Source organism: Pleurodeles waltl, chromosome 2_2, assembly GCF_031143425.1.
Source record: "Pleurodeles waltl isolate 20211129_DDA chromosome 2_2, aPleWal1.hap1.20221129, whole genome shotgun sequence".
In the NCBI taxonomy this organism is placed as follows: domain Eukaryota; kingdom Metazoa; phylum Chordata; class Amphibia; order Caudata; family Salamandridae; genus Pleurodeles; species Pleurodeles waltl.
Genome location: NC_090439.1, coordinates 1,071,355,327 through 1,071,382,147, shown reverse-complemented (window position 1 = coordinate 1,071,382,147; position 26,821 = coordinate 1,071,355,327). Strand labels below are relative to the sequence as shown.

General features: G+C 42.5%; 1 protein-coding gene across 19 annotated transcripts in view; it reads left to right on the top strand.

Moving 5' to 3' along the window:
* PTK2 (protein tyrosine kinase 2) overlaps positions 1-26,821 on the top strand; it is a 758,583-nt gene that overhangs the window by 556,965 nt on the left and 174,797 nt on the right. For all 19 annotated transcript variants that reach the window (XM_069220826.1, XM_069220825.1, XM_069220824.1 and 16 more), the window contains 4 exons: positions 1,512-1,627; positions 3,522-3,622; positions 3,977-4,066; positions 10,135-10,339. In XM_069220826.1, coding sequence (XP_069076927.1) covers positions 1,512-1,627; positions 3,522-3,622; positions 3,977-4,066; positions 10,135-10,339 — 512 coding nt within the window. The remainder of the gene's footprint in view (positions 1-1,511; positions 1,628-3,521; positions 3,623-3,976; positions 4,067-10,134; positions 10,340-26,821) is intronic.

Sequence of the window (26,821 nt, the reverse complement as noted above, 5' to 3'; positions counted from 1 at the left end):
ATTAAAGTGACTGTTCATTGCTATTGACCCTATGGCAATTATACATACTTCTATGTTATGGTACCGTGAAACTTCCACTTCGATGACGGGGAATTATTCAAGTGTGTGAATCTATGAAAGATACCAATACTGGAGAACTGAAGTTACAGGTAAGTAATTTGCTTATTAGAGGGTGTAACACCCCACATGAAGCTTATACCCCTGTCCATTCTCACACCACATCATGCTCCTTTAAACCATTAACTGTTTATCAGGCTTCCACATTGTTGAATCATTGCAAATCCTCATGCCCTGTGTGACCCCTTACAGTCTGATTGATCTTTTATTGAACTACTCACAACCATGCTGTGTATTAAAGCATCACTTATTTGTGCTGGATCCAACCGACATAAAGGTAGTCATAGCAACCTGCGTATAGTCAGTGAAGACAAAAAATTATTAGCCACTTTAACCTTCCCTTTCGTGCTAAACTGAAGGACCAAAATATAAACCTACTTGGATCCCGTGTCTTCTAGATCCTCCCCAAGGCCGGGTTTTGATCTTGAAGGGGAAGGAAGAAACTCTTGTTTGTAGCTAACCTGTGCCAATTACTTGGTATGGCTGCATCATAGGTCTGTTCAAGTATGAGCTGTTTGTGATGTTTGATGTGGTCTACCATACCGCAGCTGATTCTTTCAAGCCTTTTCTGTCTGCCAGGACCCATGAATGTCCCCTCACTTCCATTCTCTCCCAAAGCTTGAGCTTATGTATTGTTAGTGTCTGTTTGTCTCCTTAGCTAGCTCATTCGCTCTGTTCAGTTGTCCTTTATGATTAGGGTGCGTTGGTCTTGCCTGCCCTGGGTGCTGCATTGTTTGTGGGTGGTATGGTTTCCTTCTGATTGACCACCACTTCTAAAGCTAAGCTCATCAGAAATTACCATCACAGAGATCAGCAGTGCCCTAGAAGATATCCATTGAGTATTTCTTGTGACTCTTACCTCAGCTGGCATGGCAAAGATTGCCAGTGTCCTCTTTGCTTGTAAGAGTGCAAACTGGATCCTGAGAAAGTATGGGAAAAGAGTAAATATTTTTTCATATTGCTAATTAGGTGTGTCACGGCCTGATTCTCAAAGTTCTTTCAGCGCCCACATTAGACTTGAGCATGTTGAAAAAGGAAAACGTTTAAAAACTATATATTTTTATAAGCAGAAGTGTGCAGGTAAGCCATAGAATTATGAATTTACTATGCCTTACAAATAGCACAATCTGATAGGAAGTATTCTGTTAGACGTCTGAGCATTTCATACGGTGCACGTGTGCTGGTACCGTGACATGCTTATGCCGTGATAGGTTATCTGCTGGTTGTTGATGACTTAAATGTGTGGTTGTGTTTAAACTAGAGTTTTTAAAGGATAAAAAATGCTAATGAAAGGTGCATTGGTAGCTGTGTGATTGTATAAAAATAATTCTTACTGAATTGCTTGCTTGCGTGTGATCAATCTGACACCTTGTTTATTTTCCTTACCCAAAAAGCTAAGGTCGTTCCTGCAGGTGCGGAAGTACAGCTTGGATCTGGCCTCTTTGATTCTGTATGCATACCAGCTCAGCACGGCGCTTGCCTACCTGGAGAGCAAGAGATTTGTACATAGGTATAGTATGCTTTATGCCATTGCTGTCGTCTTATTGAGTGGTGGGTGGCTGGAGAGAATTGTCGCATGCCAGTTCAACTAGTGCTTTTGTGAACTTACAGTGGGCTTGCAACCTGTCCATTGCTTACCACCGGTTGACTTTGTCACTGTCATTTGCTTGCTTCTTATTCAATGGTTGGCCCACCTCTTCCTCTCTTCCTGTGTTGGTCCCTCCACTGGAGCATAGCCTCTTTACGACACTTTTGATTGGTAACATGTATCCTTCGACTGCTCACATTTAGGGAGCAACATTTTTTCTTTTTCCTTCAGCCATCATGAGAGTGCATGTGATTTCTAGCTCTCTCTGTCTTGTGTACAGCTTACCCTCTCTAATTATCCCTCTCCCCTGCACTGTTCCCTCTCCCCCCCAGTTTGTCTGTAAACACACAGCATCCGGGATATTTTTGCTGCAGTGTGGCTGAAGAACTGACTACAGATTGTTTTTATTTCGTCTTCTGCATTCCACATGTTGCATGAAAGCACAAGTTTTGGCACATAAACATTTAATGGCCCTAAGGGTAAGGCCTTTTTCAGCACTCAGCTAGCATCTGTAGCCGAAAGTGTATTTGCATGACTTTTCTCCTTGAAGCCCATAAATCTGCTCCTACTACAGATGGCTAAATGGCTGAATCCTATAGGAAGTAAACTAGGCCTTTCCTTATTCAATGTACATTCTCTTATTCAATGTATATTTTCTTGAGTGTTTTATTTTCCTCCGTTATTTTGAATTTGTTTTTCTTTTACTTTTCTTGAAGAAAACTTGACAGACAAACGCTGGCAAAGCCAACAGCTTGACACTTTCATCATATAAGTGAGAGCTGTTGGCCTTGGCCAATGCTTATTTGTGTCTGGTCTGGAGATCTTTAGCTGGCTGTTGGGAGCGTGCCTGATCAATGCAAGGCCAAGGTATTTCACAAATGGTTACATGTGGCATTGAGTTTACAGTTCCTTACTGTACAGCCAGATAGGCTAATGAGTTAGTCGTCTGATACTGGCATGTTGGGTCACTCCAGAGTTTACATGATCAGCATTTCACTCTTCGGAGGTTGATACAACTTGTATCTGTAAGATGGAGTTAAAATAACACAGTGATTCAAATCTGCATGATTGTTACAGTATGCACTTATATAAATAATGTATAATTCTAATTTCTCAAACTGCTTTTTGACTTTCCTAAAATCACATTTAGATCACTACAGTTTTCTGGTTCTTTTAATACAGGACTATTTGCGCATGTGACTTTGTTCTTTGCCATATTTGGTAAATTATGTAGGATTTTTTTTTTTGTGCTTTTACGTCGTTCCTTCACGTCCAAATTTGCCTTTTACTGCAATGTTCCTTCTCAGTCAGCAAAGGCGAGGACTACTTTACAGCTAACATGTAAAGGTATTTGGCATTGAAAGCTTTTAATGTAATTTATGAAACATATGCACATATATATTAAACTGCATTACTTATCATGTTCTGATTTCATTAAGATGGATTTGGTAAATCTTAGTTTATTTGAGCACAGGAGCTCAGTAGCTGTGACTTCCTTTAATAAGCCTGCGCATTGCTTCCACCTCTAGAAAAGTTTCAGCCGCTACCCTGAAACGATTCGGCCGAGTACTCTACTCCCTTTACTATCAACATTATAGGATGTTTTGAGTACAGGAATGTTGACGCTTTATATATTGTGGAATATGTTTAGTGCCTTCCTTAATATTGTAACACCCATTTCAGGTGTTTAACTTACATCAGCAGACACGTAACATTTCTTCAGGCATGTTGTTTCAGTCGCATCCTATGTTGCACCTTGATACACAACAGAATCTTGGTGTTCAATCTCACAGAGGGTTTGCCCTTTGTTTTGCAGGGATATTGCTGCTAGAAATGTACTTGTTTCTTCCACGGACTGCGTAAAGTTGGGTGACTTTGGTTTGTCCCGGTATATGGAAGACAGTACTTACTACAAAGGTAATCCATTTCTTTCTAATTGCATTTTCTTGCATCGTGCTTTTTTAAGTCTTCTGTTTTGTTGACCTGATAACACTGACTGAAAGAATAGACCCAGCATAGCACTTCAGTTTTACCTCATCTTGAGTAAAGCATACAATAAAAGCGTACATGTTCTTGATGTGCCCTGGACTACATCCATGGAGAACTCTGTTCTCGTGAGGTTTTTATCCACTTCAAAGTGACTTAAGATTACAGCATTGCAGTACTTCCGCCTCTATAACTGGTGCTGCCCTGTATAGTTACGAAGTGCAGAGCTGCTGTTCCCTTTCCCATGATAAGTGTATTTATTACTCATACTTTCATGTTTTGCAGCTTCCAAGGGAAAATTACCCATCAAATGGATGGCTCCAGAGTCCATTAACTTTAGACGTTTTACCTCAGCCAGTGATGTGTGGATGTTTGGTAAGTTTTATTTGTCAGATATAGTGGGATGAAAATGTGGTGTGTGCTCGCAAACGTTTCTGAGCTCCTGTACTTTTGGTTTAAAAATTGTGTTTTTTGGTATGTTGAAGTAAATTCTCTCTTGAGTTGTAGTTCCAAGTTCATTTAAGGCCAGTCAAACAGGCCTTCAAGAACAAAGCCCTGTCATTTGGTACGATCACACTAAATATGCACTTAACAACAAGGTGCACTGTTCCAAAAAAGGCAGTAAAAAGGAGGAGTCCTAATTCTAGGTTTGGTAATTCCACGCGTTCCCTTCTCCACAATATGTGATTGAGAGTGCTCTGACCATTACACTCATTCCACTCTCCTCATTAGTTTTAGCCTTGGCCTTGCCCCCCCCCGTGGTCGAATAAAATTGTTATCCCTAGGTGGAGGGTTTTGAGCCAATTTTATTCTGTTTTGTTACTCTCTTTGTCTCCTCTCTTCCAAGCGCACCTTTGGGGTCTTGGCATTATCGAGTAAAGATCTCCGGCAAAGAGCCCCCCCCTCGGGGGGTGCCCATCAGGCATTGCAGTGCCAGCCTGACAAGGAGCTATTACGATGATGAAGCATGACACCCTTTTGGGTGTGTGAGGTTTCTTGCTCCTAGAATTAGGACTCCTCCTTCTTACTGCCTTTTTTGGAACACTGCACCTTGTTGTTAAGTGCATTTCATGAGGGAGAGCATACACTGGACTATTAACTTCTCCCTGTCCCTCCATTTGGTTTTGAACACACTAAATATACCACTACACCTCAGTTGATGTCATACCAAAGTATTCTTTTAGAGTAAGCAAAATGCCTAAATTCTGTAGGCATACAGGATATCAATGGAAACCGTGTTGAGTCTAACCTCTTATTAGCCATTAATCAAGTAAGTCAGTCACTGAACTTCCAGATGAGATTCATGTCACGTTTAGGCAATTGACATAACGCCACTTGGAGTCGAAAAGCAGATACATTATCTATTTTTCCATTAAGATGTATAGTTGATCCTTATTCCAGTGTAGTGTGTGATGTAAATGATGTCTATATATTTATATATGTATATATATATATACACACACACTTGTGTGTTCTTCAGTTTCCTAGTGCTCTGTCGTCAAATCTCGTACTTGAAAACTGGGATACTTTCAGGCAATCGCGGATGGTGCAACTAAGTGCTCCTGTGATTTCACTCATTGCAACACTTATCCACTGTTAGGCGCTCTGTGGGTTTGCGTCTTGTTGAAATGTAGTACTACCTATTTACTGTTTTATCAGTGTGTTTACTTTGTGTGCAAAAATCTTTACTGAGATCCTCAGAAAACGTGTTGTACGTCCATGCCCCCTTCATATCCAACCCTTTCAGGATTTCAATCACTTGAGTTTCCTTAGAAGAACTTTTCAGAAAATGTTTGCATGGCTTAAAATGTCATACAGGTCCTTCCCATAACCAATATCTGTTTTGTATGTTTTCGGATCTGCTGCACTGTGCCGCCCCCACTCTGTGCCAGAATACTGTCCCTCTGTGTTTAGCAGCATACAGACTGTGTCAACCACCATATCTAATTCCCTCACCTCTTCCTCTGAACTCCACGTTTAGACAGTTGGACGATACAAAAAAACAGTGATGAGAATTGATAACGTGGTAGTAAAAATGTAATTTGCTGCCTGTGGGATAAAATGATAGTGTCAACCGACCCTTAAGCTAAAACCTGTAACCAAACATTCTGTAATACTCAGTTTTCACATACTGTTAATGATAAATATGTCAAAAGGCATTCATTTTATGTGAGATCCATGAAGGAACAGTAGTAGTAACTTTCTGTAACTAGCATTTTCTTCACTTAATGCAGTTTGTAAAGTCGTGTAAACAGAGTTTCCGATTTCTGAGAACGTGAATAACCAAAAACCCATATTGTGGGAAAGCATATTCATTTACAAACATTTTGGTTGAACATAGGAAAAAGAAACCAAGAAGTGTTGAAAAATATATATATATATTAATTCAGATTAACTAAGAAAAATACGTTCTTAAAAGAGAAACATTGTGGACCGCACCGCTGAATCCGGGTTATGGAGCATAGTTTTAATAAAGCGAGGGAAGGAAACAATTCTAGAGTGATTCGGGGTTAGAAAAATGGTTGGAAGAAGGAACACATGTCCGCAATGGGGCATGAAAATGTGGAAAAAGGAGGAGATTGGAGGGGTCTTATATCAAGTATGGCTCCCTTCCCTTCAGAAAAGCATAAACAAAGAGTTGTGGGAGGGCGTCCCGGGATGACAAGAGAAACAAGCATTTGCACTGCAACCGGTCTCGCATTTGCTTGAGCTAGAGCAATTAGCATTATAAACTCCTAACCGGACTTTTCTTGCCACATAAATTGAAAATGAAATTTAGAACAGTTTCACATAACTAACTGGACTTTTTTTTGCCATATAAACTGAAAAGTAAAAGTTTCACATAAGCGAGCTGAAGGCGGCCATCAGTGCAAAGCAGACACACAAAGGGAAATAAAAATTCCCTCGTAGTGAAACCTATCGGCAAAAGTGCAATTATCCATGAAAAAGTGCAATTATCTATATAACCGCCAAAAGTGCAAATAACTATGTAACAGGGTCGATGTCATGCAAAGGGCTCGACTTCTGCCCAGTGCGATCGCGCTGCGAAAAAAAAAAAAAAAGTAGTCCAGAAACTGGACGGAAAACGTGGAGCCTCGTATGTTTTCAGTAGTTGGTCGCTGCACTCGAGGAGGGCTAATCATCGGAAAAGGCATGACTTATGCATGCCTTTCACTAATGAAAGCAAGCAGATTTTAAAAGGAAAGCTCACAAACCAATGAAAGACAGTGACGTGACATGGGCGTGGTTTGAAGCCCAAAGAGAGATTACAACACGGGACGGAGCGCTTTGTGCTCGCCCGTAAAAAGCAGGATAAAGGAGTTACCTAGTGACAATATGTGAGGGTGTGGTAAAATGAAAATGGTAAGTAGCCAGGTTTTTTTTTTTTTAATGAAACAAAGAGAAATCTTTTCGTTCTCCTTACACTTTTGACCTCTTAAAAGAATGTAAAAGGCAATTTCTCTGATTTGTTTTCTGCCGAACAGTTATTGGCACTCCGCTTGAAAATATTGATTAACAGTTTAGACGAAATGCTTTCTTAAAATTGGTATTCTTGGAGTTATGTCTTCTATGAAATCACGTAAAACCCGTTCATAATTGCCCTGTGCTGTTTGTCCTTCCGAGAGAAGGGAGAAGAGAATAAAGGAGGATGGCTAGTAATTGCGAGTGAGAGAGAACATAGGGTCATATGTACGAACACATTTTCCCATTGACACAGAATGGGAAAAACCCTTTGCTACATCTGGCCCTTAATCGCGTCTTCCCTTTTCCTCTGATTTGAAATTGTATTATGAACCTCCCTAGCAGTCTTCTCTGTCTTGTATAACTGTGGACCAGGGGAAGGCACCTAGCTAGCACATGATAAAATGCTCATTATCCAGAGCACCACCACCTGTGCATCTGTTGTATTTACATTTGACCTTTGTCCAATAATCTGACCTGGCCAGAAAACACCCAGGACACATACTGAAGATGCCTGCTCTCTAGACATAGCCTTTATCATACACTGACCTCTTCAGAATTATACTGGAACAATTCATGTTGCCATAACAGCTAAGACGAGCAGACCCAAAAGGCCTGTACATTATTATATTAATAATTTACCTAGGTTTTTACTTGATAGGGGACAAACGAGGGGTGAGGCTGCTATATCTTGATATAGTATAGGTACAGAAAGACGTGAGAAGTCTCCAAGGGTTAGCGGTTCTATTTAAGAAACGTTTGCCGTACTGACATTAAAGTCGTTTTATTTGGCTATATATATATTAAAAAGGCAGAGTTCACATTCTACCATCTTACAGCGATGTTCTGTTCCCTTTGCATATTAATGAAATGTTATGTTGCTGCTGGAACCACACAAGCACATAGACCTGAGGGCCATTCTCTGTGTCGAGTACAAGAACATCTCCACTTATCCTGTAATGTTATGTAATTATATTATTAGCCAAGATCATTTGATTTTACTGAGGTTATATGTATAATATATTTACTTACAGGGGGCTTTTAGCTTGGCCTGTATGAAATTTCAATCACGCCAGCATAATTTTGGGAATTTTGCTATACACTTATTATACAAAATTTCCTAAATTGCACCACTATGCCTCGTCCCTCAATTATTCGCTGTCTGCTGCACAGTTATCTAGACAGCATAGTAACAAGAATTGCCTGAACGTGAGCAGCTGTTGCTCATGGTACTCTATTTTTTAGCACAAAATGCGTCTGTTTTAAAAATGTATGCAAGGGCGCATATTGCGCTAAAATATTGTCAGATGACTAATTTGCATTTTGCATTATTCTCCCAAAATTTCACGTAACGGATTTACCAACCTCACTCACTTGAACTCTTCATAACCATCTTGAAATTTTATTAAATAGCCTCCTGGCCTAACGAGTTTCCACACACCTTCAAACTAAGGTCCTTTCAATAGGGATCAATTTAAGCATACTTGCTTTTAAGCCCACATTGTCACTCAGATGATGGTGGCTGCTAATACATAACTTTCATCTCCATTCTGACTTTTGGCTCACACCTGATTGTGACAACGTATAGGCCATCAAAAGGCATGTTGGATGTTTCCCAGAGTCTGAAGCTCCTAGCCTCAAAGCGCTCATTTCCAATAGTCATGGCACAACAGCGCTTTCCAGTACAAAGAAAAGCTGCTATGCACTTTTGAAAGACAAATTCAGATTTTTCCTTTTCATTATGTTTTCAAAATCTCTGCTGACCTTTTAAGGACATCCTCCAGCTTCATCTCTAACCTCTCGTGTCCATTGAATCAAGCAAGAACTCACCCCTAAAGTGTCTCTATGCTAAGCACTCAAGGAAGTTCAGACATCATTTAAACTGAGCTCTGACTCTTCAGTGCAAGGGAAGGGCATGCTTATGGTGCCTGGGTACTTCCCTGGGATGCCTTAAAGCCATGACAGCTCTCTTCATCGGGGCAGATGTGCTGAATTACATGGATATTTTACTCTGTTGACACCCTCTCTGTCTCGCTCTTCATCCATATAAGTAAGGTGTAGCCAGTGTGCTAAATCACCAGCACCTCGAAGCGCTGCAGATGTAAGTTCAACTATGGACCAAATTTCAGATGAAATTGTTGTTTGAAATAATACTAGAGCACACAGCTTACTGCGTGCAGTGGGTAGTAAGTGTTTGCATTTCCATTACATAGCAACATGGACTACTCACAACCCTTCATTTATTGAGCGTACAAATGTCATTTCCACAAACACTTTCGCCTTTGAACCAAAACGCCACTTCTTATTATACACTGAAGATGAACTTTTACAGAGGCAAGATTGGTCCTTTTGTCTGGGCAGGGGGGGTTGTAGTTTTTGACTGGTGCACACTGTGAGCCCTAGCAAAATGTGAAGATGTGTGGAGGCAGGCAGTGACTGCGAAATCCACACATGTATGTGTAGTGTTCTAAACCACCAGAGCCCCAACATTGCCTCGGATCATGCTAAACGCGCGCTGCTCTTATGTGCAGTCAGCGCCTCGTTTACAACTCTGGAGAATCGTGAGCATGCGATATGTATGAAGAAAATAACCCCATTTGAGAGGTGATTGTACAGATGACATCTAACCGAAATGTACGTATGAGTTTGAATTTTCCATTCGGTGCTTGCAATAATGAGTCAGTGTTTCTCTTTATATGACATTAGACCGCAGAGCATCGGAGGGAAAGGATTAAAGCACCTCCGTTCCTGCTCTTACTTACTGTGTAATACCTTTTGTTTCAGGTGTGATGCACTATTTTACTTAAAGCGAGCATCCTTTGGGGTTAGCTCGTCCTGTTTTATCCACAAGTGCATTCCTTTCAGGTGACGCACTCTTGCTTTTGTTAGGGCCTATCCTTTCCAGTAAGACGTGAATTTCTAAAGTGTGTATGTGCTTCTTGTGGTTTTCGTACTCAGTTGCAAATATTTTTTCTCAAAAGGTGTGTGCATGTGGGAAATTTTAATGTATGGCGTGAAGCCCTTCCAAGGAGTGAAGAACAACGATGTGATTGGTCGAATTGAGAATGGAGAACGGTTACAAATGCCTCAGAACTGCCCTCCCACCCTTTACAGCCTTATGACGAAGTGTTGGGCTTACGACCCCAGCAGACGGCCCCGGTTCACAGAACTTAAAGCACAACTTAGGTAAGGAGAATGGTGCACTTAAGTACTTTCAGGCAAAGATGCTTTGAGAACAGTTATGTTAAATGGTTCTATGAAAACGCATTTATGGAAGGAGTGTTTTGATAGTTTCTGTTTATTTTAAAGATAAACTTAAGTAGAAGATATATTCTTTCCTGCACCACCCGAAAATGCCATTTTTCTGGAAGGACTTTTTCTCAATTTCTATGTACAAACACATTTTGCTGAAGTTATTGTTTTTGTATACTACCGTAACCCCTCTTAGTGCGAGTCTAGACTAAAATGGTCCGTGAAGAGCAAGAAACAGAGGCGGCCACTGGAAAGCGGTACATTAGAGTATATGACGAAATGTTAGGCATGTGTGGGGGTGACTCCTGTGCCAGGCCCACAGTAGGACCTGCTGTGGTGGTGTGTGCTCTCTGGACACAACGAAGATCTTAATTGGAGCAAAGCAGATATTGTGATGTGAGAGAAACTGTTTGGGTTTCAGGTTTCATTCTGAGGGTTTTGGACTAATGGTTTAGTATGGACATTTAAATGATCCTTGACTAGATAGGAAGCGGAAATGTCGCTGCTGTTTCTGGGCTGCTGTACGGGGCCATGTTGTGCAGCGTTTTACATTTAACATGCTGCTGGAAGTGGCCAATCGGGTGAAGGAATTATGGGGGGAGCAACAAAGAGCAACAGCGCGTCCAGCTCTGAAAGATGCATTGTAGATTTTGAGATACTGACCTGTTACTTCTTACTCGTGAATATAACGGACATCCTGCCCTTACTCTCATCAAAGGCTTTTCAGTAAATTCGTTCTCTTTTGTGGAAGTTGGTAGATGAAGTTTGTGGAACTGGCTTGGCAGTTGTTGATGCTCATGGGAAAGCCTGTGTTCCCCACTACTTTGCATCCAAAGATTTCATCCTCGACATCTTTGGATGCAGAAGCGTATAGTTATTACTTCTAATTTTAACACGGGTATCCCACAGTGCCACCTGTATAAGCCAGGCATCCAAACATGTAGTGACAGATGGAGATATCGAGGAAGCCTGCTTGGATACATCCCAGCAAGCAGTTTTATTTGATGCAGCACTAGTTCTCTCGAATTTATATAGCTGAAGCCCTATTATTCGACCAGTTGTATTTATCGGTACCACTCCTGAACTATAGCAAATATACACTTTTCAGAAGAATTTGACTGAAGTGGAGCAGAAAATTATAATATGTCTCCCAGCAACAGAGGGCTGTTTACTAGCTTCCATTGCTCAGCAGGGTAATTACTGTATGTACGTACTTGAAGCCCTGTGCCATAGGCCCAAGGGTCCCTGCATCTTCAGCATGGATGCAAAGAGGTTCACCTAGAAATCGCAAATTAATTTCATGCCCTTATGACACACTTTAGTAATATTAAATTTAAGAATTGATTTTTAACAAACCAAATAAGAATACTTTAGTAAAATTCTGATTTTGTGTCGTATGTGGTATAATTTCTTTTTCCTGTAATGTTGAGCAAAGACTGTGATGTGAGTTAAAACACATTTTTTAAACATTCTCTGACCTGCACAAAACCTGGCATGTAGATACCAAACCTAATGCCCATTTTTATTTTTAAAGTTTCATAAAGGATCTCAGTTATTAAGAAAACAAAAAACGTTTTTCAGTAGAATGGCTTACCTAAATATAACTACACAGGGACCATGACACTTTACAGATGTGTGTGTTTGTGTTTTTTTGTTTTGCCAATAACTTTGGTGCTGTTTGATGATACTTCCAAAACTTGTGTACTAATTACTTCAGCTGCTAGGAGGAATGTTTCAGGGGCCCAGAAAATTGGAAGTGGGGGATGTAAAATTTGCTTTCCCCATGCAATTTCTCATAGGAATTTTGAAGATGACTATAGCCCCGCTCCTGAATGGAATACACCCCATTTGGCAGAAAGCGCAGGCCTCAAAAAATTATAAGAATGTTACTAGACCTGCAGGTCGAGTAACTTGAATAATCTACTCAACCTAACTGTAATGTACTTGACCCATAAACAGGTCTCAAATTGTGTGATCCTTCGCAATTAGTTTATAGAGTCATCTTTTTCTTCACTCTCACATACAAGCACACCTTCAACTAGGTGTGCACAGCATTTTTGCTGCACAAAAAACTCTTTTGTTTGATTAAATAGACAAAATGTTTGCTCCAAGTATAATAAGAAACTAGCCCACAAATAGGGGCCAAATGATCCATGACTTGCCTATTAGATTACTAATAGCATTACCATCAAGGCTGGAGTGTTTCTCAGTTTATATTTAAGCACTCACTTGTAATAAATATATTACTAAAGCATGATGTGGTAGCATATGGTCATTTACAGGCAGTACATTTCTAAGAAATGTCCTAACACATTCCCACTAACTTGCAGCTTTGCCGATAAAACTATATAGAGTATTAACAATAATCAGCGAAAATTGGGTTTCAGCAAACCTATTTATCTTTTGCACATCAATAAGTAAAGAGTTCTAATTTGTTTCCGTCCTTTTAATTTTTTTTCTTCACACACACATACAAAAAATGGGCTTCCACAACTACTGAAATACATTTTGAAATGTTTGTACAGTTGATTTGCTGTGAAGATAAAGACTGTATGTTGTCAGGTTTTCCTAACAAACAACAATTAAAGAACTCTTTTTACAGCAGGTCTGAGAAGTTCACCTTACAAAATCAGGGAACTCTGCAGTTAGAAGGGAAATTAATTGCAAGACATACTGACTTTTGACCTCTGTCTCTCAACACAGAGCAAATGTGACAACATAAGATTTAAAAGGGTCTTTATTTCTTCTTTACTTTCTGACTGAACAAGACCACCTGTTAATTGTCAGCTCACCAGAAGGGGTGAAGAGGTTCTAAAAATAGATCTCTTTTTTAGATTTAGTGTAAATATGTTAAGTAGTTTTGGAGTTAATAAAGGTAAACGAAATGTAGATATCTAGGGACGCGGCTCCAAAGCCAAATGAAAACTCAAGTGCCATGCCCCTGCCACGCATGGGCGAAGATTGTGCATAGCGTGGGGTTGGGTGGGCTTTGGGGGAATTGGCTGCAGGACCTAACTGCAAGCTATTGCCTCTCAGCAACACCTACTGCGCACGGCCAAAGGCTGTGTATGGCAGTAGTTGTATTAATGTATGGTATTTCTATGTTACTTTCTGTGGGGAAAAAAAAACATAGAAATTGACTGAAAAAACGAAAAGCTGCTGGGTTTTTATAGTTAGGTTAACGTTTTACCCACACAAAACCACACAAAAAACACCAGTTTTAGCTATAACAGATACTTATCTGAAGCAACTATAACTCTTACCAGAAAGTTATATTAGGCTACAAGTTCTAGTTTCTTAACATAAGAATAACTATAACTGCTGAATCTCTAGTTTTGTGTGTGTAAAACGTGAACCAAATTATAACGTTCCTGGAACCTTTGTTCTTTTTCAGTATTGGAACTTTCATAGATTCACATGCTTGAATCCTTCCCCGTCGTTGAGATGGCGGTCCCCGGTGTAATACAGAAGCTATGCCCAATTTCATATTAAACATTAAATGCATTAGGCCTCTAACTTTTAACCATTTCACAGTCATTTTGTAAAAAAGGACAAAACTCCGAAGACAGCCAATAAGATCATACCAACCTTTAGAACCCTCCTGTGAGGAGCTGCCTTCCCTCAGATTTTCCACAGCACGTCATGCTTAGGAGCCTCCTCTGAGCTCTGCTCAGTTTTCTCTCAGACATATTTTTTCTGAGGTGTTTGGATTAATATATTTTTCAGGAATTCTCACATTTTGGTGCTTCAAACTGACAACCATGTCAGAGACACCAAAGGGGCTTTTTGGAGCCTGTGCTACCTGCATGAAGAAGCGGCTACAAGTGGATGACCAGCATAAAGACTGCATATACTGTCTCTATACTAAACATAAGACCAGGGACTGTAAGGTATGTAGAAAATGTTCAACTAAGACCCTGAAGGACAGAGAGGGTCGTCTTCTCCTTATGTTGCAAAAGTTAAAATCTAAAGAAGATCCAGTCTCTGATGAGGACAGTGCCTCATCTTCTGAGTCTGCCACTAAGACACCTGTGAAGAAGCAGGCTGAGGTACTGATGACTGCTGAAGAACCCCCTAGAAAATTCGACTAAAAGTAATCCAAGGGTTCCTCAAAGTTTCGTAGCCCATCAAAGAAGGAGAAATATAAGGGATCAGATTCCACCCTAAAAGCTAAAATGAAAACCCTCTCTGAGCTCCCAACGCCACCTGTGCGGATTAAGCACACTTTAAAAAAAACAGCCTCTGCACCATAGACGACACGATCATTGATGGTATCTTTGTCAACGGCTCACGCATCAACGATGACTTCTACTGTCGTCACCATATCTAGGTCGACGGCAGCTTCTGTAGACTCTTTGTCGACGGTTTTAATATCCTTGTCGAAGGTGCGCCCCATTTCATCAACCTTGACTACAGTCCCCATCGAAGATGCTTATCTCGTCGATGATCCTCCTGTCGACTCATCGCTCGTCGACAGCTACACCGTTGACGCTCCCACTGCCGACGACACATCTGTTGATAGCACTTCGACACCTCCGTCGACAGCAACTTACCTCTCGTCGATGCTGAAGGAAACACCTGCTAAGAGACAGATACCATCTACATTGGCTCTTTTCTTCTCAACGGAACAGATTGATCTGAAAAAAAGAGTATAAACCTTTGCTTAACCCCATTGCTTACGCATCCAAGTAATTTGTCGAGACTGCTGTCTTCACACCTTTTAGATGGAGATGACTCTGAGGATGATGGGCTACATAGGGTGGCCGGAAGTGCTTTTCAATTACGGGTCAAATGTCAAGAGTAGTCGGATGATGATGATGATGCTCATTATGACCAGCAATATTACGAGCATCAGCAGCAAGTGCTGGTTTTCTACTTCCTTCCGGCTCAGTGTCAGATTTACAGGCAATGTTGGCAGATTGCAGAGAGCGTTTTCCACCAATACCTGCATTGGGGCAACAACTGATGATTCCCGCCATACCATCGACCGCTCAACAGTTTCAGCAGCCACAGGTTGTAACTCCTCAACCACCAGCTTCCCTCCAGTCTGTACCTGCGCAAGTACCAACATCTTCGGACAAAGAAGGTGAGGAGGGTGAAATCCATACACCACAGGATGAATGGGATGAGTATATAATTCCAGCACCTGCCTCTCCTGGAACACCTATAGTGGTATCTCCACCTGAACATATTGGTGGCTTTCACAACCTGCTGGAAAGGGCAGCCACCCAATTCGATTTACCGATGCCTGCGACTCAGCAAGGCTGTTTCCTGTACGATTTCAAGGAGCCTCCCAGGAAAACGGCCATGGCTATTCCGATAATTGACCATGTATGGAGTCAAGGTGTAAAGATAATGAGGAACCCTGCAACAGTACCTGCAGTGTTAACAAAATTGGATAAAAAGTACAGATCCACAGATGATGCTCCTGCCTGTCTAACGGGTCACCCAACACGGGACTTTTATTTCACAGGTGGCGCAACGCGCTCCAGAAATCCTTCTACACCGCTAACTACACCACCAGATAAAGAAAGGAGATGCCTTGATAATATCGGGAAGCGTTTTTCATCAATGTCGCCAATTTTTGTGAGTGCTGCCAATTCCCTAGTACTCCTGGGCAGATACGATAGGCTGTGTTCGGACATGACTCAGTATCTGGAGGAACTTCCAGAAAGTGCCAAGATTGAGACAAAAAAGGTGCTCATGGTGTGACAACGTTCCTCTGCAGAAATTATTGACCGTGCACTTAACATCGCTGCCATGGGCTTTAGACTACTGGCTGGTTTGGCAGTTTTGAGGCGTCAAGGGTGGCTTAAAGCCACTAACTTCCGACCTAAAGTCCAGACAAAGATTTTAGATCTTCCCAATGACGAAGAGGCGCTATTTGCGAAGCATGTCGATGATGCGCTTCAGACCATAAAGTCAGACACTGAGACTGCCAGATCGTTAGGCACTCTGCAGTATAAAAAAGCACCTTTTCATGGAGCGAGGGGCAGAGGGTGTCTTTCATTTCGTGGAGGATACCAGCAGTACAGATTTTCATAGTACTCCACCACCTTCCACACTAACAGGCAAAGGTAACCACCCTCAGCGGCTTACAACAGACCTTCGCACAGAGGAAAACCTGGAAGTCAGTCTAAAGAAGCTAGCCATGGGCAATGACTATCTTCATGTGCTGGCTACCTCCCGTTCATCCCCTTCAGTTTTTGAGGGAAAATTGAAACACCATATTCATCGGCGTCAAATGGGTACTGGACGTAATACAATATAGTCACCTCCTACAGTTCATTCAGATACCCCCAATAACGCTACCGCCCCAGGTTCGGCAAAGACATCTGCGTCTGCTCAGCTTAGAAGTGGAGACCATGTTGATCAAAGAAGCAAAATAAGCTGTACCCTATTCCCAGAGGTGCAGAGGCTTCTATTCCCGCTTCTTTCTGATTCTGAAAAAATCTTGTTTATGGAGCTGAACAAACACCAGAAAAAGCAAACATTCTGTATGGTCACATTGCAAGACATCCTGCAGCTTCTTAACAGAGCAGACTATATGGCTACCCTGGATCTTCAAGACACCTACTTCCATATTCCCATTCACCCAAGACACTGAAGGTTCCTGAGATTTGTGGTAGCCGGCAAGCATTTTCAATTCAAGGTCCTTCCCATTAGGCTCAAGTCTGCCCCGGGGATCTTTACCAAATGTAGCTCCAGTCGCAGCCTACCTGAGAAGAAAGAGACACCAAATCTTTCCATATCTAGACGAATGGCTAGTAAAAGCTCCTGACTTCCAGTGAGCAGGCAGATCCGTCAGAGCGACCTTACACCTTTTCAAGGATTTGGGCCTCACTTTCAACAGGGAGAAGTCACTACTCCAGCCTTCGACAAGGATCGCCTTCCTGGGGGCTATATAAGACACAGAGCAAACCAAAGCATACCCAGCACTGGACATACAAGGGAAGCTAATCTCCTTAGCAAAACAAATTCAAAGAAGAAAGTCTCTTCCAGTGTGAAGCTATAAGTCATTACTAGGGATGATGTAATTGTGTATAAACCTCATTCCCCATTGTTGCCTTCATATGCGTCCAATCCGAGAGGAACTGGACAAGTAATGGAAGCAGGGGCAAGGATCCCTCGTGGACATAATCGAGATAACTCTGCTCATGATAGCTTCTCTAGATGGGTGGGTAGTTCCCAAAAACATTTCAAAAGGCCTACACTTCTTACAACAGATTCCTCCGCTAACCGTAACAGACTCGTCAATGAACGGATGGGGTGCATGCCTGCAGGACCTTCGAGTAAGCGGCATATGGCCTTCCTCTTACCGTGCTTTTCATATCAACCTCCTCGAACTGACAGCAGTGTACTTTGCTTTGCAAGCCTTCCTTCCAAGAATTTGCGGATCAGCAGTGCTTGTCAGGACGGACAATACCACCACAATGCACTATCTCAACAAACAGGGAGGAACGTGTTCCCACCTACTGTCCAGAGAAGCGCAAACCATTCGGATTTGGTGCATTCAGCACTCAGTGCACATAACAGCGGAGCATGTTCCAGGGCTTCAAAACACTATTGCGGATTCGCTAAGCAGACTGAAAGCATCTCCTCACAAATGGGAGTTGGACCAGAGGACACTGATCGGAATATTCTTCGAGTGGGGCAAACCAAACATGAATCTTTTCGCAACCTCCCAGAGCGCCAAATGCTGATATTAAACAAGTCTGCATCACCAGCAAGGGTTGTTGGGGGGATGCCTTTTCGATCGCATGGTCAGGGATTAATGCATAAGCCTTTACACCAATTCCCCTCCTCACAAGGGTGATCAGGAAGATAAAGGCGGAACCCTGCCATATAATTCTAATAGCTCCAGCATGGCCACGTCAACCTTGGTACACGGAGTTACTGCTACCATCTTCATGTCCACCCATCAGGATGAAGCCAATTCCAGAGTTGCTCACCATCAACCAGGGACAAATACACCGGATCCCAAATCTCTAGGCTTATCGGCATGGCTCCTGAATTCAACGAATTCGGCCGCTTAGACATACCTAAGGATTGCAGACATCCTTGCAAAAGCACAGGCGGATAGCACAAATAAAACATACCACCTAAAGTGGAAACGTTTTTTTTTTTGTGGTGTGAATCCATGAACATACACCCTCTCTCCTCCTCACCGGAAAAAGTCTTACCATACATCTTACAGCTAGCACGCTCAGGGCTAGCCCATTCGTCCATTGGAGCTCATCTGGCAGTTATTTCTCGATATAAGAGAATTTCTGGGAAACCATCTTTGTGTTTGCAAAGACTGATAAAACAATTCTTAAAAGGTCTATTCAGATCCTTTCCTCCGGTGAAAGCCCCTCGCCCAGCTTGGCAACTTAACATGGTCCTAGGCCAGCTGATGAAAGAGCCCTTCGAAGCCATTCATAGGGTGGACATCAAGTACCTCACTTGGAAGGTGGCGCTCCTCCTTGCCTTTACTTCCGCACGTAGAGTCCGCGAAATACAAGCTTTTACGATACAGGAACCCTTCTTACAATTCAAAAACGACAGAGTTATTCTGCGCACCAATCCTAAACTCATCCCCAAGGTGCCTTCAGACTTTCATATTAATGAGCCTGTAGTGATGAAGTCATTCTTCCCAAACCCCCAGACTGCCGCAGAGAAATCCCTGCATCCACTTGATCTAAAGATATGCATCAAGTTTAATTTGGACAGAACGAAAACCTTTAGAAAAAACAAACCAGCTGTTCATAGCCTTTAGTGCCCCTAGAAGAGGACACCCTGTAACTAAACAGACTATTTCTCGATGGATCAAAAATGCGATCATCTTTTGCCACCAGCAAGCTGGTCGACCATTGGATACCAGAGTGCGAGCACATTCCACCAGAGCTGTATCCACGTCCTGTGCATTGTTCTCAGGTGTATCGATACTGGACATCCGTTGTGCTGCAGCGTAGAAGACGGCACATACCTTCTCGCAACACTATTTTCTGGACACAGAGTCGCTCCAAGATGCAGCGGTTGGACAAGCACTCCTTCGACATCTGTTCCAATGAGGGTGAGCCATTTGTTGTTCCCTCCATCCTCTTGTTTTATTTCATGTCACATTTTCTATATATTAATAACTTTCTGTTCTCCAGACTTTGAACTGCAAACAAAAGTTGTAAGGGTTGTTCACAATGTCTCATATATAACAGTGTGTAGTTATTGTACACATAGAAAATGTGCTAATCACTGCTTGCTATCCTGATTCAAGCATGTGAATCTATGAAAGTTCCACTACTGGAGTAAGAAATGAGTTACTTACCTGTAACTGTGGTTCTCCACCATTGGAAACTTCCATAGATTCACATGCGACCCACCCTTCTCCCCTGGGGAGCTCACTTTCATTCTCCCAGAACTAACTATATGACAGCTCTAATGCTTGGAAAATCCAAGGGAAGGCAGGTCCTCGCATGAGGGTTCTAGAGGGTTGTGTGATCTGATTGGTTGTCTTTGGAGTTTGGTCCTTTTTTACAAAATTACTTTGATATGTTTCTAAATTAGAGATCTATTGCACTTAATGTTTAAATGCAATTGGGCGTAGCTTCTGTTTTACACCGGGGACTCCCATCTTGACGACGGGGAAGGATTCAAGCATGTGAATTCATGAAAGTTTCCAATACTGGAGAACTACAGTTACAAGTAAGTAACTTCTTTCTTATAAAACAATTGTTCTGAGTGCCATAAGTGAAAGATAAAATACTGCACCCTATCCACAGACCAATGTCCCAAAATTTCAAATGTTTTTCTACTCCAATTTGTGCATTGTAGGTGAAAAAACCTTAATACCAGAGAGAACCACTTTGCAGCATATTCTAAACATGATCCCCCCTGAATTATTCTAAGAAGCATATAAACAAATGTAGGGAAATGCAGCCACATAGGCATTGGTCTAGTGGAGTTGAACCCTTACCTATCCAATCATGCCCTTTATTGGCAGTTTATGGAGAGCTCCAGTTAATCATTCCAGATCTTGCTGAGATAATGGGATATCGGACCACTTTTGGGATTTTACAGCTCGTCTTTTTTCTAAAACCTTCCCTGAGAGGATTCACTTGATGCCTTTTGAGATTGTAGTCTTTTTTTCTGATAGGAATTTTGTGTTTTCCACTCCTTCATTGCCATTCAAGAGCCCGGACAGTGGGAGATGCAAGGCAACCAGTGGCCGGCACTCTGTGCGAGGTCTGACTGCTTAAACGTTTAGTGGAAGAATAACTGTTTTGCCTGAAGGTGCTCAGGAGGAGGAGGTTGGAAGATCACCTCCAGGACTGAAAGCCGAGAAAGGCGTAGGAACGCCCAATAGCGACCAGTAAAGGGGCTCCTTCTGCTGAGATAATGCTCTGGACCCCTAAGGACTTCACTGGAGGGAGGTTCTGGATAGGAGGTAGGACAGGAAACAAACCCACTCCAAACAGGGCATCCCACCCTTTGCCATCGAGGATTTTGACATGAAATGCCTTCGCTGTGCCCTCCTGTTCCCTGTCGAAGACTGGATTAACTCTTACGTCAACATAAAAGCTGTCCAAGATACTGCTATCAGGGACATAGTTGACATTGAAACATTTGCTCCTAAGCCAGTTTACGTCATCAGGACATTCAGCTTTAGGCACTCAACTTCTTTGCACAAACCTTCGTCATCGAAGAGGAAATCTGGTACAGCAATGAGGATATGCTTGCTATATGCACTAGCGGCATGATCTCCAATACGAGACTGCTTCCTGGTTATTGTAACTACTGCAGAGGTTCTGGTACAGATAACGTTGCGTCCTCTGGTTCCACCTTTGGAGTCTAAGGTACTGGACGTACCATTTGATAAAACTCCTGCATATGTGTCTACTTCTCCAAAAACTCTAGTTTTACCATCCGGTGGCATTCTTCCTGTGGGTCCGCCATCCATTTTTTCTTCACCTTCGTCGTCCTCTTCAAGCATTCAGTCACACTTTCTAACTAGTATATCTCAAACTCATAGACCCCAATAGCATCTTCATGTTCTCCCTTTGGACAATATCTCCACGCCTAAAGAGGTTTTGCTGAGAGATGCTGTAAAACTAAGCGTTCTGGTGGAAATACCTCAATCCTTAATCTCAGTAACTATGGAAGCGCTACAAAAGGGAACGCAATCCATACCGAAACTTACCTTCACGCTGTGAGATGCAGAAGTTGTAGAAGATCATTTATAATACCTGCAAATTAAAATTAGTCCCACAGATTCTAACCTATAGACCACCAGTACAACACCTTATTCAAAATCAAACTCAGCAATTCTTTTTTTAATATAATTCTATTTATTAAGAAGCAAGACAAAAAATACAATACCTTATAGCGCCTAATCATGTGGTACTTAGCCCAGCGCGCAGGCTCACTCATTGTTGTGGCTATAACCTTATTATTATTAGGCCCAGGTTACAGAATAAGAGTTGATATTGGGTACCCTCCTTTTGCCCCCAAACACCCATGATGCAGGATTTCCCCTCTGGGAGCAACGTTAGCCATGTGACTGCTGCCAGCGTTGACACCACTCCTCCCCTGTATGTCTGCAGTGTGGGGCGCTCCCACAGTATATGTATGAATGTACCCTTCTGGCTACATCCCTGAGACACACATCGCTGTCAACCCTGCCAGTCGTAGCCAGCAGTATTCTAGGGTAGTAGGTTCTGTGCAAAATATTGAGCTGGAAGAGGCGGAATCCCACCTTAATTGCTACCAGTCCATTTCTCATTGAAAAACTCTCTGAGGTCTCGTTCCCACAGACCGCGTAGTGCCTCCAAGGCATCCGGCAGGTTAAGGAGCTTGCTATATATAAGGGAGATTGCCCTTGCGCCTGACGGGTTCATATAGATCTCTGTCCTCTAAGGGATTGGCCTCGGGTAATTGGTCGCCCCCTGGGATGTCTTTAGCTAATGTATGTCAGAGGCCTAAATATTGGAAGACCTCCCCTTCAGGCATCCTGAACTCCTCACTAAGTACGCTGAGCCCCTTCATAGCTGTGTCTGTCCAGACATCTCCGAAGGAGCTGATCCCCATGGAACCGCAGGTGCCCTGAGTCTTGGACAATCGCCAGGACTCTCATGGGTGCTGCACGTGAGTGTTTCAAACCATCCCATTCAGTGGAGAGCCCCGCCCCATGCGTGGAGTGTACCACTCTAACATAGGTCAGCCGGTGTGCTCTGCTTTTCTCTCTGACCCAGTCATTAACTGATACCAGTTGGCTGGCCAGTTATAAAGGCGGAGATCGGGAAGGGCTATCCCACCCTCCTATATCCCTGTGGTGAGCTTGTTCAAAACAATCCTTGGGGATCCAGAACTCCAGAGGAGCTGCCTCAACTCACCCTTTAAAGTCCGGATGAAGCTCTCTGGTATGACATACGGTGTATTCTAAAGCACATATAAGAATCCGGGTAAGAATCATTTTGTACAGGCCCCCCTGCCAAGCAGTGAGTGGTAGCGTCTGCCAGCACACGGCTCTCCTGCAAATGCTAAATTTGGCCAGTATGCTGTATAATTTATCTGTACGGAAATCTTCGAGGCATGGGTGATATATAGCTCCCAGATATCGTAGCCGTTTGGAAATCAGGAGTTTCCCCCGATCAGACAAAGTAGGCCACCAGTCCATGAGTCTGGGTGACCGATTTTACACAGTTTATGTGAATTCCTCTATATTTCCAAAATATGTGCATACATTGCATTACTCTGTCAATAGAAATATCTGGGTCTGAGACATATAATAGTATGTCATCTGCATAAAATGAGATTTTCTCCACCCACTCAGTATCCCATCGCAGGTCAGTGATTAGGGGATCCCTTCTCACCCAACGCGCCAGGGGCTCCTTTGCTAATCTGAGCAGCTTTTGGTAAGGAATTTACATGCTCTTGCCGTTAAAGACATCTATTCCCCCAGACAGAGAAAGCAGGAGCCGCGATATCTTAGTAGGACAAATTTATGGAGCTGCATTAGAGCTTAGAAAAAGGCAAGCTTCAACCCTGTTAGGTCGTTCTGTTAAAGCCTTATGGGAGACCATGCGTATGCCTGCTGATTATCTGAAGAAAGGTGTTCATTGAAGTTCCGCTTTATTGCCTCTTGGTGTCCCACCAACTTATTAGTGCCTCCTTGTATTCAGCCACAATGTCTGCATCGCAGTCATGTCACAGCATTACCCTTCGCAGAGCTTCTTGCTTATGGTTTACTTATTCAATGAGAAAAGTTTAGCAGAAGATCTTTAACCTCACATTGCCCGGTCTAGTGCTTTTCGGTCCACATACAGACAAGAAAATGCAAAGTTGAAGCAGAGGTGGAGAGTCTAAAAGCAGTGCGTCTGAACCAGTGGAAGAGGTTCCTTCAGTCTCAATACAGGCAAACAGACAGGGGACACTGTTAGATAGTGGATGCTTAAATCAAAATATAGCAATCTTTATAGCTAATCCAGTACTTCTAAAGCACCTGGATCCACAATTAAGTTTTCAAAAATGGGTGTGTACTTCAACTCAAGTGCTAAACTATCTGGGAGCGACTGAAGAAAAAGTGTTTATTTTGGACGGCAGAGTTTTATCATTACCCACCAGGCCTAATCGACTCTAGAACAGTCAATCAACTTCCAAGTGTGAGACAAGTCTCGTCAAAGCTGGGCTCACAAGAATTCAGTGACTATTTGCAGAAAGGGAAAGTGTGTGTGGTCAGCATGCTAGAGCTCAGCATAGTCCTTCTAGCCTTCAAATTTTCCATTATCTGACTACAGGCAGGATTTTGATCAAAACACCACCATTTATTTATTACCTTAATAAATAGTGTGGAACCAAGTAAAGGACACTTTAGAGGGAGTCTCAGATCTTCTTCAAATGGCTCATTCCAAGAGAATTGTCCATAGTGGCATCTCACTTTCCTGTGATACAGAACAAGAAGGCATCGCACCCAGCAGTGTTTGAGAGGAAAATCAAAAATGGGTTCTGGATAACAAGGACCATGTAAAAAGTAGCTACAGCTCCTTGGTTAAGAAATGTACTGTTAGATTTTGTTTGAAAATTGGTATGTTATCTTGTTTGAGAGTCGAGACATCGCTAGTTGGCTAAGCAAGATTTTGCTGCTTTAGCAGCTTCTAAACATTCTTAAAATAAGGATAAGAAAATCCATAGGAGAAATTAGAAGCAATGGGTGAAGTGTGTAGCAACAATAAACTTGAATACAAAGATCTTTCTCATTATGTGCCAGGGTCCGCCTTTATAACATTGCCACTTAGTGAAGAGGAAGAAAGCCTCACCGCCTCATCACTTAGATGTTGGATGTAAAAGCTTGTTGGGTGCTCCCGTTCAGGCCATCTTGGTTTTGTGAAGGCCAAGTATGGGTGGAACAGTTAATTCCACTGCAGGTTCCTCTTTGGTTGGCCCCTGCGGATTTCTGATGACTTCTAACAAGAACTGTGCTCACTGTCATCGGTTGAAAAACGACTGGTCCTAAGGCTAATGGCACCAAAATAGAAGCTTGTTCTCACTGGGCATCCTCTTAATTATCAAATCATATGTAAAGAATTTGCAGAGGCTTGTGAATTATGATAGGTTAGACGTGGGAAGTAGGAGGACAGGCCTAGGTATTACTTTGCAGTGTGGTCACCAGGGTTCCTTGGGCTTGGTGCAATCGCCACCCCCTCTTCCCAACTGTAGCTTACTTATGTTTAGGATGTTTTGGGAGCAAAGGAACAATAATCGAGCATAGCCCCTCGTTGGCAGTGTACCTCATACCCTGGATAAAAATATTGAGTCGGAGGTGAGGAGACTGATGTCTGATTCTATTAAGGAAAGCTTTGTGTTCGATCAGCGGAATCCGCCTCACCGCTAAGTGAAGGCACGAGCGGATTTTCCTCTAAAAGAGCTGCTCTCACCAGATTCAATAGGCAAAAAAATAAAAAACCTAAATGCATGTGTTTCTGGCCATGAGATGGCAGAGCCAAACGTGCACAGAATTGGACCCTTTTCTCAATGACTACCAGAGTTAAAAATAAACACTACGCATAGTCAGCAGAAGGAAAGTATATATGTGCCAGAAAATAACAGCTTCATTTTTCTGCAGACGTTTAGATTGTTTGCAGATTTTGATGAAAAATACAATATGAAGTAGCTTGTTAGTGCAGACGGCATAAGAAATCACTGATAATCGTTACACACAGAACAAGCTAAGAACATTGTTTTTCAAACTGAATATAAACCGAAGGCTCTGCTAAAGGGAGGTTGTGCAATGTTTTACTTCAGTTTGAGATTCGTGCTCGAGGGTTGCCAAGGTAACTGCTTGTGTGTACGCCCTGGGCTGTTCTTGTTGTAAGACTTGGGTGTTAGCCATTCAGAAAGCTTTGTACTTCAGCTCTGCGTTCCTTGCCATGGTTCTGGCTGGTGCGCGGGCCAGCACGACCAGAGGCTGAATAAAAATCTGGACCACAGTGCCCAGCTGTGGTAGATGGGGTGCAGGTTGCCGACCCCCACATCAGCCATGACGCTGTCTTGTCGAAATAATGGCAGCGATGTGGGCAAGAGGGCCCTCCTCCAGCGCTTAATTTGTAATAAAAGGTTCCAGGGCTCTCGTCACGAGGCCACCGCAGCTTCCATGACACACTGCCCCTGCCATGCTGTCAATGATGGTAACAAAACAACTACTAGCTGTCACACTTCCACAAGTGAGACAATGCAGACTAATCCTGGTCCCCCAAAGGTAATAGTCATTTTAATGTATGTTGAATTAATTATTAATTGTTGGTCATCTCGAAATTAGCCAAACAGCGCCACCTTATGGTAGACTGTCACCCGCGCTGGTGTCGATAAATAGGTGCCAGTGCCGAGCACTGATACACAGCAGCTCAAATTAAGTACTGCACTCCTCTCTGATCACAATCGAGCCTTTTTCAACAGCACACAGGAGCTAAAAAAAAAAAAAAAAAAAAAAAAAAAAAAAGCTGAGCCCTAAACTACAAACAGAGTAACAGGTGGCCATTGTAATTGGTGGTTGCTTGTTGAGTATGGTTGTACTTCGTGGGTGATGCCCTGTAACAAATTAACGAAGCAGCACATGAGTACCAGATGATTTCTTCACGACAGAAGGAAAACTATCCACAAGGTAGAAACGGGAACATCGCACCTCAGCCCCTGTCTCAAATGTAATGCGGGATCATCACATTCCAGACCCCAGAAGGATTTTTGAGAGTTCCAAATTCATTACAGGTAAATGAGTCGAGTTACAAATGACTAGGAACAACGAAGACACGCTATAAAATTGTTGTAGAAACCAGGACCGCGCTTCCCATCTCTCGCAGTCTTTTCTGAGGTGCTGATTAGATGAGCAGTTCCACATCGTGCGCGCGGTATTACCTGTCCCCACCCCCACATCACCAGGAATACTGC